Consider the following 11,844-nt stretch of genomic DNA (forward strand, 5'->3'; position numbering starts at 1 on the left):
TTAAGCCATCATCCCACCCTGGGTGTGTATCTGCTCCCAGACCCCGTGTGTAATTGGGATCCTCTGCCAGGGAGGCACAGCTCCCTCGGCTGCCCAGACCTCAACAGGCTGGGGTTGTCTCTTTTCTGAAGAGATGCAAGTAGAGCGCTGTCTGCCAAGAGCTCTTCTCCTTCAGTTGTCGCAGCAGACAAAATGCAAGGTTAAAAATTAATTTGCTAATGGGCTCTCCTTTGTCCAAGCAGCTGTTTTGTGCCAAGGCAGTACTTCACCTTGCAGTGACAACGCTGCCGGTGCTGCTGTGGCTGTGTGTGGCCTGAGCACATGAAGGCAGCTTGACCTCTTCTGCTGGGTAACAACCTGTTAGCAGGCAGGCCAGGAGCCCAGCCATGTCTCCAGCCTCCCCACAGCCAGCTTTCCCATTTTGTGCTGTGGTTTCCAACAGCCCACCAGACTCCTGTCCCTCCCACCAGCATCCTGAAGGGCTGTGTGCTGCTGATCTGCTGTGCTCCCAGCACAGGGCCACACTGCAGTGGGGAGCTTGAAATAAAGGCAGTAAGTGGTGAGACAGGAATGCTGGTGGGACAGTTATCAGTCACCTCTGGGATTCCTGAGAGAGCCCCTTTGCTGGGTTTTTGGATGCCATGTTGGGTCAGCTCGAGCCAACCTGCAGCGTGGGCAATTTCCAGCCCAGCACAAATGATCTTTGCCATTTGCAGGCAAACCCTCGCACCCCTGCCCTCCTTGGGAACTTTGCTCGAAGTTATCAGTGCTCATTTGATGAAAGGCTCTGCCTGCCTTCGCCAGAGTTAAGTACAGCCTTATTCTGGTTTTAGCTGGCTTTGAAGCCTGGGGTCTGCTCCCTCCCACGGAGAAGCTCCCAGCTGCCTTGCTCTCTGTGTGGTACCTCTGCTCACCCGGGGCTGCTGCACAGTTGTTCCTGCCTACACCTAATCCTGCCTGGGCAGGGAGGCAGGACACCTGGATGTTGTCCTACATGGTGCTGGATTTGGAAAGAGCTCACAGTGGTTGTGGCTGCTACCCTGGTGTTGGCTACCACTGGCAAATAGCAGTGATGTGCACCAGGGTCCAAGGGGGAGCATGGGCAGGGGAGAGGGACTCTGCAGGGAGAGAGAAGAGCCTGAAGAGAGAGTCGGGCATGAAGCAGGGTGCAGCAGGGAGTCCAGGCTCCTGAACAAAGCAGTAATTAGAGCTTCAGTTTCCTCTTCTTTGTTAGTCCTTGATATTATCTTTCTTAGGAAATACTGTACCTGCAGAGGAGAGGAGTTGGAGACTGGGTGTGAAAGCTGAGACTTGCCTCTTGCAGAGCAGGTCTCCTTTCCCAAAAGTCCCAAGTCCATCTGTATTTGCAGGGCTGTTGCTCTCAGGAGAGGCTGTGAGGGAGGTTGTGCTGCTGTGAATGGCTGTGGTCCAGCACACTCCCTGGTTTTGAGATGGATGCCTGGTGCTCACAGCAGAGTAGGGGATGTTGCCCCCTTCATGCTGAGCCGGGTGGAGGCTAAGCACAGCCAGGGGGAAGGACTGGTGAGCGTGGAGGGAACCAGTCCTGCCAGGTCTGCTGGCCCTCAGTACATCACTCCTGGCTGTGGTTTCTCCTACAGTTGCCTCCTCTGGCTGTCATCTGTTTGGGGGTGGGGCACAAGGACCATGCTAGCCTTGAGTGTGTCCTGGCTGCCTGGGAGCCCTCATGGGCTGCAGTGGAAACCTGTAAGAGCCCCAAGGCTCCTGGTGGGAGGAGGATGTCAGCCCCAGGGCCAGGAAACCACACTGGGGTGTCCCTTCGGTCTAACAGATTCTGGGTGAGCTGGGGTTAACCCTGGGCTCTGAAATTTGAGATTTTCACATGCCTGATGCTCTGCTTGACATTCTGCAGGCAACTCTTTTCTTTGGGTTGATGTAAATGATCGGAAGGACTCGTCCATCTTCCTGAGACGATGAGCGCCATGAGCTGACAGCTTGGGGATGTTGCAGCATCTCTCAGCTCTGACAGCCCTGTGTGGTGCATGCCAATGTAGCCTCCCTGCTCCTGCTTGTGCCCTGAGGTCTCAGGTCACCTCTTGACATCAGGGATTGATTTTCTGGCCATCTCTTCTCTCTCCCTGTGCTCCAGTGCTTGGTACACAGTCACTCCCCTGTGCTGGGGGCTGGGAGATCAGAGCCTGTCCCCAGGGAACTCTCAGTCCTGGCAGTGGCTCCTTCATCCATCTGCAGGGCTGTGCTGAGGGAGTCATCCAACAGCCCTGGGCTCCGACACTGGCTCCCTGTTGCGTGTCTTTAGAGAGTTTTTTGACTCTTGGTTGGTGTCTGAAGTCAAGTGGTGGGCTGGCCAGGAGCCAGCTCATAGTGATAGAGCTGGGGCCTTGAGGTGTGCAGGGCAACGGGGAGAAGGTGACTTGAGCAGGACGGGGAACCTGGCAGTCTCCAAAGGTGGAGTCAGCACCAAAGGAAGAGGATGCTGTGACTGTGAGCACAGGGAAATGGCTTCTGCCATCATACTCACAGCCGAGAAGTTTAAAAGTAATAATGATTAATTGTCATATTGAGAAGTAAATGCAAAGTGGTGATGAATGAGTGAGTTGTGAAAGGACAGCCTGTTCAAACAGGACAGTTCCAGTAAGATTCAGGACAAATTATTTCATCCCATCCGTAGTGTTATCTGCAGCGCTGTTTGCACGGGGCTGTTTACCCACAGTGGCACAGGGTGCAGAGGGGCACCTCTCGTGTTTGCCATTCTCTGTATCCCTGGGAGAAGTCAGACCTTCACCAGCCTGCCTGTAGCACTCTCCCATGACCAAAACAGCTATGAGTGTGTGTTTACTGCTGGACATGCTGAACCCCTGTGTTCCCCACTGGCCTTGCCCCTGTCAGATGGGAGACCTTCCTAATCCCAGCATGGGGACAGACACCCTCTGAGCCTGCTGACCTGCTGCAGGACATGTTTTTTCCCTTCTAACCAAAACACAGGTAAACTTCTGGCAGTCTGGTTTGGGGAAGCAGCCTTCCCCATCTCAGCACTGAGTCAGACTTTTGGTGGCAGAGCTGCCGTGGTGGTTTTCCACAAGGATGTGGCTGCGGATGGGTGATGAAGAGCTGCCCGTGGCCAGAGGAGGTGCCCGGGTGAGGAGTGCAGTGCTGGAGTCCTGGCGAGAGCCAGCTGTCCTGGAGAGCTGCAGCCCCAGCGAGGCTCCTGCCTGCTCCTGAGCCCCGAGTTTCACAAGATGGCCCGTGGTTGGAAGTGCCGGGAGGGTGGAGCTGCTAAACCCGTTTCACCGCTGCAGGCAGGGCAGGATTGCTCCACTGCTGCCTCCAGCTGGGTTTTGGCAATGGATGGGTGAAGAGCAGCCTAGACGGCTGCCAGCAGGGCATGGTCCCTCAGTGTGGGGAGCAGGCAGCCGTCTGGGCTGCAGGGACCTGTCACAAGCTGCTGGTGGGCATTTCTGCCTCCCTGGTTTGTAGCAGCCTGATGGTCTTTGGTTCTTGGGGTTTTTTCTCCTTATTTCCCCAGCTCCAAAAGCTGTGTTGGCTAATGGGAAAGGGCACCAAGTCCCCTTGTGAGAGTGCTGCATGCTGTAAGCACAGCATCCAGGAGCTGGGCAGGATTGCCCCTTGTGCCCATAGTGTGTGGTCTGTGTCACCAGTGTCAGCTGCTCAGCTCACCCTGTCCAGCTGCACCTTCTGCACGTGGGCTGGGAGCCTCCAGAATGGGGAACTCAGGGCTCAGCTTCCGCTGAAAGCCTGTTTGTGCCTTCCTACCATCCTGAGCCACCCGGCTGGGAGAACAGAGAAGCTCCAGGCATGGGCCCTAGGAGAGCTCTGCTGCTTTCCTTCCACACCCTTAGGAATAATTCCCTCTGGCCTGAAAGGATCCTAATGAATCTGAAGTTAAAAGGCGCTTTTTATATGGAAATCAGGTGCTGGTATGTCAGCATAAGAGTGAAATTACTCATAAAATGGAGAGACTGAAATTGCTCTCCAGGTGCTCACTTCTCATCAGAGCTGCACAGAGACCTGCTGCTCCATCTCTCTGCAGGAGCAGGATGCTTTTGCAGGCACAGCCACTTGGAGGAGGGGAAGAGGGGCCAGTGCCCCCTCCCGCCCCTCGGTGGCTCCCAGACAGGGCAGTGGATGTTCATTGGGGCACTGCCTCTAGGTAGGAGTTTGCAGAGGGTGACAGTGCCAGTGCTGGCTGTGCAGCCTCGGCTTGTGTCAGTCCTGGGGCTCTCCTTGTCTTCTCCATCGCAGCTGCATCCTCCCACCCTCAGCACTGCCCCCTGTCCTGGGTCTGGAGCTGGGCTCCCTGGGTCGGAGTGGTCAGTGGTGTCCCCAGAAGCTGCTGTGGACGGGGTGTGAAGCCGAACCTGCGTGTGCTGAGGCCATGACGTGTTGTGTGAGCATTACAGGGGCAGCACCCTCCCACTGTCCCCAAAAAACCCTCTGCTCTCCCTCCTGCCAGCTCTCCCCAGCCGTGCCCAAGGGCTGCAGGCGTGTCCTCAAAGGACGGCCTCCTCTGGTCTCTCTGACGGGGAGAGCTAAACTTTTTCTGGGAAAACTATGCCAGGGTATTTTTCCCGTGTCTCCCTTCCTGCTGGGCCTGCAGTGTCAGGAAAGCTGGCAGCTGAAGCACTTGCAGGCTTGCTGCAGGCAGGGAGCCACTCTCAGTGCTGGGAGTGGGATCGCCCCGCCGAGGGCACCTTCCCTGGGGCCGGGCAGAGCGACCTTCCCTGAAGGACGTTCCCTGTCCTCTGGCTCTGCTGCACCCAGCGAACAGCCAGAGCCTTGGCCCGGCATCTCAGCTGCCCCGCGTGCTCTTTCACCTCCTGAGTGCCGCTGTTCCTGCTACCTCCACGGAGCGGTGTTGCAAGAGCTGGAGCTGCTGGTTAAAGTCCGGGTAAACAGGTTGCAAAGCCCCCGCAGCCCTGGCGAGGGAGGGGTTTGGACAAAGCTGCTGATCGCGAGTAGTGGAGTGATTTATTTGCACAGAATGAGGTTTCTGCTGGAGTGAAAGTGTGTGGGGAGAGATGACAGCAGAGCAGGACCTCTGATGGGTCTTGCTTGCAGGGCAGGTGGCCTGTGCCACCCTCTCTCTCTGTGGGCAAAAGAAAATGGATTAAAATTGCTGCAAGTCATGGAGTGCTCTGTACACCTTCCCATGGGATTTGAGGCCAGAACAACACTGGGGAACAGGGAGAGGAACTGGCAGCATGGGTGCCCTGCTCCTTCATCTTTGGCTAGGGCAGCCTCATTGCCCCAGAGGCTGCCAGTTCCCAGGAACAACATGCTGTTCCTTTGCTGGGCTTCTGTGGATGGCTTTCCTGTGGGATGCTGGGCAGACCCTCTGCCTCCCCTGCATGGACAAGTGTGACTGCTGAGGCTGTGAGCAGGTTGCAGGAGGTGCAGCATCTCTCCCTGTACCATTTGGTGTGGCTGCTGTGAGCTGAGGTGCTGGTTGCCCCTGGACTGCTGCTTGTGTGGGTGCTTCCCTGCTGTCTGGCTCCTGGATGTGCTGGGGCAGGAGCTGGTGCTGAGGGACCGAGAGAGAACAAATATTTATGGTGCTTAAAATGTCCGGCACTTCAGTTCTGCAGTGTAGGAGGGAGGGAGTGGCCTTGGCAGCACCTGGAGTGTTCATGTGGCTGTGGTGGCACAAGGCTGGTGGCACGGTGGTGTGCAGCGGTGTGGGGAGGCACCAGCTAGTGCTCAGCTTTTTGGGGACTGTTGCACCCAGCTGGAGGACATTGCTCCTTATCATGCTGCTCTCTGGGGCCTGCCAGCTGCTTCTGCACGAGCTGTTTGTCTTTGCAGGAGAAATTAGTGTTTGGCCAGCCCCCTGCCATGGGACCAGCAGTGTCTATCTGCCACTCTGACAGACATGCCAAGGGCAGGAGAGGGTTGAGGGGGTAGCAGGAGTGCTCTGGGGACCCTGGGGATGGTGGCTGTCCTCCTGTGATGCCCCAGGAGAGCTGTTGGCTGGCTGCAGTGCTGTGAGCTGGCCCTGTGGCTTCCTCTCACGCCCCTAAAGCAGCGGGTGCCACGAAGGCGTCAGGGCTGGCAGTGGTCACCCATTGCTGCCTCCTGAGAAGCGCCTGCCTGGGCTGGGCTGGGCTGGGCTGGAGCTCAGCCCCCCTGGGAACATAGAGGGAAACAAGGGGCCTTTGTTTGCTGTGGCAGAGCTGGGCTGGCCTCATGCCCTGTCCCCATGGGGCCGGGATGCTGCTGGGCTGGGCTGGCCTGTCCTGCCTTGGGTACTCAGTGCCACGGTGTCCCCGTGGATGCCCTTCGAGCACAAAGCTGAGCTTTACATTGTCCTGGCTGTGTTGAGGCTGGCCTGGCTTCTTGGCTCCCTGGGCAGGACAGTGCGGCCTGGTGCTTTTTGTGCCTGGGGGGAAAACCAGCATAAGGCTTTAAGATGGGTGCTGCCCAGCTGCTGGAAGGAATGTGGGGAGGCTGCTTTTCCCTTCCCTCCAGGACTGGGCTGAGAGAAGGCAGCAGTGCTCCAGAACATGCCAGTTGCCAGTGGCACTGGCAGGGGGCAGCTGTATGCAACACCAGAGAGATCAAGGGTCTCTCTTGCAAATCTGGAGGCTGCGCAGAAGAAATAAGACTTTGTGGGAAAGTCTGCTTGTCCAGGGAGTTGGGGCTGCCTGCTCTTGTTACAGGGAGCAGCCATGGGCTGTGGTGTCCCCTATCATCATCCCCTTATGGGGGTACTTTGGGGGGTGCTGATAAGCAAAGCTGTGGCACCAGCCTGTGCTTCACTGCAAAGCAGGATAACAACCACTGCACCCAGTCCCAGCCTCTCCCACAAAGGCAGTGTGTTCCCTGCTGGGCTGTCCCCTGGGCTGTGGTGGGGCTGCAAGCCTGGGGTGGCTGCAGTGGGGGCCACGGTGCTGCTGAGTCACATCAAGGACATGGCCAGGCTGGAGGAGCCACTGGAGGCTGTATGGGAGACTGGGAGCTGGCAGCCCCCCTGACCCCACACTGTGCCCCAGCCTGTGGGCTGGAGCATATTCACCTTCCTGGGCAAGGAGCAGGGAGATCCTGGAGGTGCTCAGGGCAGTGTTGACCCCAGTGGCAGTGCCCTGTTCTGGGCTGAGCAGGGTTGGCCCTGTGAGACCTGAGGGGGCTCGGCCACGCTTCCTCCTGGTGCCGGCACAAAGGGCTCCCGCTGCTCGGCGGCCCCAGCCGCGCTTTGATGCGAGGAAGCGCCCTGTGATCCGTCGTGGCCGGATGGGCTGAGCCCAGCTCCCCCAGCACTGCTGGGTGCAGCCATGCAGAGGGGAGCCCCAGGGCTGAGAGCCAGCATCCCTCGCTGCCCGGCCATCAGGAGAGGCTGCAGCCGGTGTAATCAGTGCCCAGGAGCCGCTGCTGCGGGAGCCCAGGGCAGCCAGACAGGCTTGATGATAATTGTGCTTCCTGCTGGCATAGCCAGGCCTGCAGATGGGCTCCTACTGCTGTGGGGAGTGGTGCTGGGCCTGCCGCAGCACCACTGGGTTTATAAATCCCAGCGCTGGCAGCTCACCTGGGGGTGCGAGGCGCCAGAGAGGGAGAGGTGCCTTTGAGGGGCAACACACCAGATAGACAGCCATGGGTGCAGTGTTTTGCTCTGTTTTCCCACTCCTTTTCCCAGTCTTCTTGACAGCTCTTGCCATGGCTGGGCAGTGATGCCCATGCAAGGCACCAGGTTGGCACAGGGCCCTGCTGCTGTGTGGAGTTGTCAGGGTTTTGGTGAGGACAGGGACATCGTGTCCCGGCCCAGACCTGGCTGCCAGAGGTCCCAGGCTCAGCCAGCATGGAGCCAGGAGCAGCCATGTGGCACTGAATGGGCACAATGCTGCTCCTGCCTCAGGGTTCCTTCCTCTCGCATGCAGGTGGCCTGGCTGGAGGGATCGAGATCTGCATCACATTCCCTACGGAGTATGTGAAGACACAGCTGCAGCTGGACGAGAAGGCAAACCCTCCCCGCTACAAGGGCATTGGTGAGCAACCTCTCTGGGTTTGGGGCTCCTGGGAGCCTGGCTGGTGCTGGGGGGATTTGGCAGGGCGGTGGTGGGTGGTCCTCGGCGTGGTGGGTGACAGTGGCACCGCTGTGCTCTGCGCAGGGGACTGTGTGAAGCAGACTGTCCGTGACCATGGCATCCGGGGGCTGTACCGGGGGCTCAGCTCGCTGTTGTATGGCTCCATCCCCAAGGCTGCTGTCAGGTATGTGCCCCCATGGCAAGAGGTGAGTGGGGGGGACCCCCCAACAGCAGTGAACAAGGGGGTGGCTTTGCCCTCGGTGTCTCCACTGGCATTTTACCAAAGCCAGGTGGTTTCCCAGGCAAGGGAGGGTCCTCTCACAGGGTGTGCAGCTGCTCCTGGAGACAGACCCATAGTGGGGGGGTGCAGCCCCCCGTCCGGGTGCCCAGGGCTTGGCACAGTGGCTCCTTTGCAGGTTCGGGATGTTCGAGTTCCTCAGCAACCAGATGAGAGATGAGCAGGGGCGGCTGGACAGCACACGGGGCCTCATCTGCGGGCTGGGGGCTGGCGTGGCTGAGGCCGTGGCCGTGGTCTGCCCCATGGAGACTGTGAAGGTGGGTGGTTGTGGCTGCTACTGTCCCCTGCCTTGGCACCTCCCCTGCCTTGTGCTGGGCTGGGAGAGGGAAAAAGCCAGGGATGCCCAAATCTGGGGACCTGAGGGCTGTCTGTATTTGCTCAAGACAGTTTTGTAGGGGAGGGTATGATGCTGGAAAGCCCTGTGGAGGTCAAGTCAGGTGGCCCTGGCCCCTCCCCCACTCCAGGGAGGAGCCTCATGCCCAGGAGTCATCTTGTCACCCATTTTATGAGTGTAAGCCCCACATGACTGCTTGCAGCGGCAGTTTCCCAGGTTTTCCTCTGCAAAAGGCATTGCTGGCCATGGGCACAGGCTTCCCCCATGATGTCTCCCAGAGTTGCCTGATTGCATGGGTCAGCTCTGGCCTTGGGACCGTCCCTGGAGCAAGGCAGGAGGTAGCTGGCAGCCCTTTGGGGCCATTGCATTACCTCAGCCAGGACAAGTGCATCATCTCCTCGTAGGTGAAGTTTATCCATGACCAGACCTCTCCCAACCCCAAATACCGTGGTTTCTTCCATGGCGTCCGGGAGATCGTTCGGGAACAGGGTGAGTCCCGGGAAAGTGGCACCCTGATCCCCTGAGTACTGCCTTGCTATGGGGACAGGGTGGGAGGTGGTGGATGGGCACAGGCTGGGACAGGTGGCCTGGTAAGGTTTTTCTCTGCCACTTGAGGCTGGTCTCCCCTCCAACACCCTCTTCTTGCAGGACTGAAGGGGACCTACCAGGGCCTAACTGCAACCATCCTCAAGCAAGGATCAAACCAGGCCATCCGCTTCTTTGTCATGACCTCCCTCAAGAACTGGTACAAAGGTACGGTGCCCTTGGCCCCCCAGGCCACCCTGGCTCTGCCTCTGGCTCCCCAGCCGCCTTTGGGAGCTGGGATGTTTTTTCCATCCACACACTCCCTATTTCTCATGGCTCAGCCATTTGGAATGGAGGAAAGTGAAAACCAGGGTGGGGTGGCACTGGCCTGTGGCGCTGACAGGTCCTGGTGCTGGAGTATCACTTTCCCACTCACCCTGAGCCCCATGGTGCAGCGTGGGCTGGTGCTGGTGCTGCTGGATGGTCCCCAGCTCAGCATTGCACCCTGATCACAAGCAGCCAGACCTGGGACCTTCCTTGCAGGCTCCCTCAGGAATGTGCGCGGGAATCCCACCACCACTCTGCCCTCAACCTCTCTTCCTTCCCAGGAGACAATCCCAACAAGGTCATAAACCCCTTCGTAACAGGGGTGTTTGGAGCCCTTGCTGGAGCTGCGAGTGTCTTTGGCAACACCCCCTTGGACGTGGTGAAGACCAGGATGCAGGTACGGTGCCAGGGCACAGTGCGGGACTGCTCTGCATGCAGCAGCCTGGGGGCACCCACTGCCTGGGAGCTGTTTCCTGCAGTCCCTGGGGCAGGCATGTGATGCCAGTGAGGTTTGGTTGGGAGATGTCTGCGATTGCTCCTGATCCATGGGGAGTGTTTGCACAGAGGTGGGGGCATCCCTGTGGGGTCTGATATCCTGCAGCAGTGGAGAGAGATCAGTTCCTCATGGTACACTGCCAGCTCTCTGCCTCCCCCATGAAATCTCCCAGATGCAGCCCTGGCTCTGGCCTCTGATCCTGCTTTTTCCTTCCCACAGGGGCTGGAAGCACACAAGTACAAGAACACCTGGGACTGCGCCTACCAGATCATGAAACATGAAGGGCCCCTGGCGTAAGCTCTGCAGGGGTGGTGGCTGGGAGGAGGATGGGCAGGGAAGGGGCTGTGAGGCACCCAGCCCCATGGCCGCCCTCTCTATCCCTGGCAGGTTTTACAAGGGCACAGTGCCTCGCTTGGGCCGTGTGTGTCTTGACGTGGCCATCGTCTTCATCATCTACGATGAGGTGGTCAAATTCCTCAACAAAGTGTGGAAAACGGACTGAGGGGCCGGGCCAGGCAGCCCCCGCCTCCTGTGCCCCGCAGGGCTGCAGCTGGAGAGCAGAGACCAAACCCACACCCGCCTGCGGCACTGCTGGGGCCAGGTCTGCCCTGCACACCCCAAACCTGGCCACCTTTATCTTTAGGAACAGGCTCTGGAGCAGGTTAAATTACTAGTTGTGTGCTAAAAGGAGCAGGGAGGGAGCTGCATCCCACCATCCCAACCCCCAGCATCCCAGGTCATGCCCACCCCAATCTCCTGGTGACACTTTCCCCCGGCCCCACATCAGCTTTGTGTTCTGGTTAACCAGGGTGAGACGTACCTTGGACAGTGGCCTTGGGGTTCCCAGCAGCCAGGAGCTGCTGACTGCCTGGGGAGCAGCTGTTTTGGAGGTGCTGAGAGCCCCCTCGAGCCCTGTGGGTGCAATGTCAAGCTGTACATCACAAGCTGACAGTGGGGCTGATGCCACCAGCGGGGTCACAGCAGCTCTGGGAGGGGGCCCAACAGCCCTGCACCCCTGGGATGGGAGGGCAGTGACCGCCTGGTGTGACCCCAAGCTCCCTCCTCCCTCCCTGCCAGCACCAAGACCACCGGCGTGCAACATCCCATCCAATCCCATCCCTGGGGTCCTGCTCAGCCCTGGGCTGCTGAGCAGGGCTTCCCCAAAATTGCACATACAGCCAGGCCTTTAGTTCTGCTCCCTGTGGGCTGGGGTTGGGGTGAGCTGGGTGTCGCTCACCTGCCGTTTACAGCCGAGGCGTGTGTGCGAGCCGGGGCGAGGCAGTGCAGCCCCACGCCACAGGCTTGGCCCCTCGGCCAGGGGTGCAAACTCCTTTCTTCTGCCACATTCCCTGCATCTGCCCTCCTGCCGGTTCTCTGTGGTGCCGTAGGTGATCCCGTAGCTTTTGGAGCTTCACGCTGACTCACTAACACTCGTGGCTGTGGGGTTGGAGCCCTGCCCTGCCCGTGCCAGGCTCGCCTCATTGGATTTGTGCCAAATTTCTCCCTGAGGGAGCTGGGGGTGCAGGAGCCAGGGCTCAACCCGTCCCTTGTCTCTCTTGTAGCCAGCGATGAGCTCAGCCTTAACACAGGAGGGTGAAGGAGGAAAGCCCAGGCACGGTTTACCTGCGGCTTTTGGCTCTGAAACCAGTGAGGGTTGCATTAGATTTTTTTTAAATTATTATTCTGTTTTACATTCGCAATTTGAATAAAATCAGTCTGGCTGTAGCAGCTGCGTTGGCGTCCGGGCTGTGCTGAGTGGGCAGTGAGTGGCTCCTGCCCTGTGGGTGGGGGACGGGGCTGCCCATCATGCCGAGATGGTGCTCCCGGGGGA

General features: G+C 58.9%; 1 protein-coding gene across 1 annotated transcript; it reads left to right on the forward strand.

Annotated features, from left to right (window-relative positions):
• Positions 1-7,831: 7,831 nt before the first annotated feature.
• On the forward strand, positions 7,832-11,741 carry SLC25A1 (solute carrier family 25 member 1). Its single transcript, XM_008634122.2, has 8 exons — positions 7,832-7,994; positions 8,118-8,217; positions 8,450-8,588; positions 9,070-9,154; positions 9,314-9,418; positions 9,799-9,914; positions 10,233-10,306; positions 10,401-11,741. Exons 1-8 carry the CDS (start codon positions 7,838-7,840, stop codon positions 10,513-10,515), a joined length of 891 nt encoding a protein of 296 aa, XP_008632344.2. The 5' UTR covers positions 7,832-7,837; the 3' UTR covers positions 10,516-11,741.
• Positions 11,742-11,844: the final 103 nt, after the last annotated feature.

The sequence above is a fragment of the Corvus brachyrhynchos genome, unplaced genomic scaffold (genome assembly GCF_000691975.1).
Source record: "Corvus brachyrhynchos isolate BGI_N302 unplaced genomic scaffold, ASM69197v1 scaffold114, whole genome shotgun sequence".
Classification (NCBI taxonomy): domain Eukaryota; kingdom Metazoa; phylum Chordata; class Aves; order Passeriformes; family Corvidae; genus Corvus; species Corvus brachyrhynchos.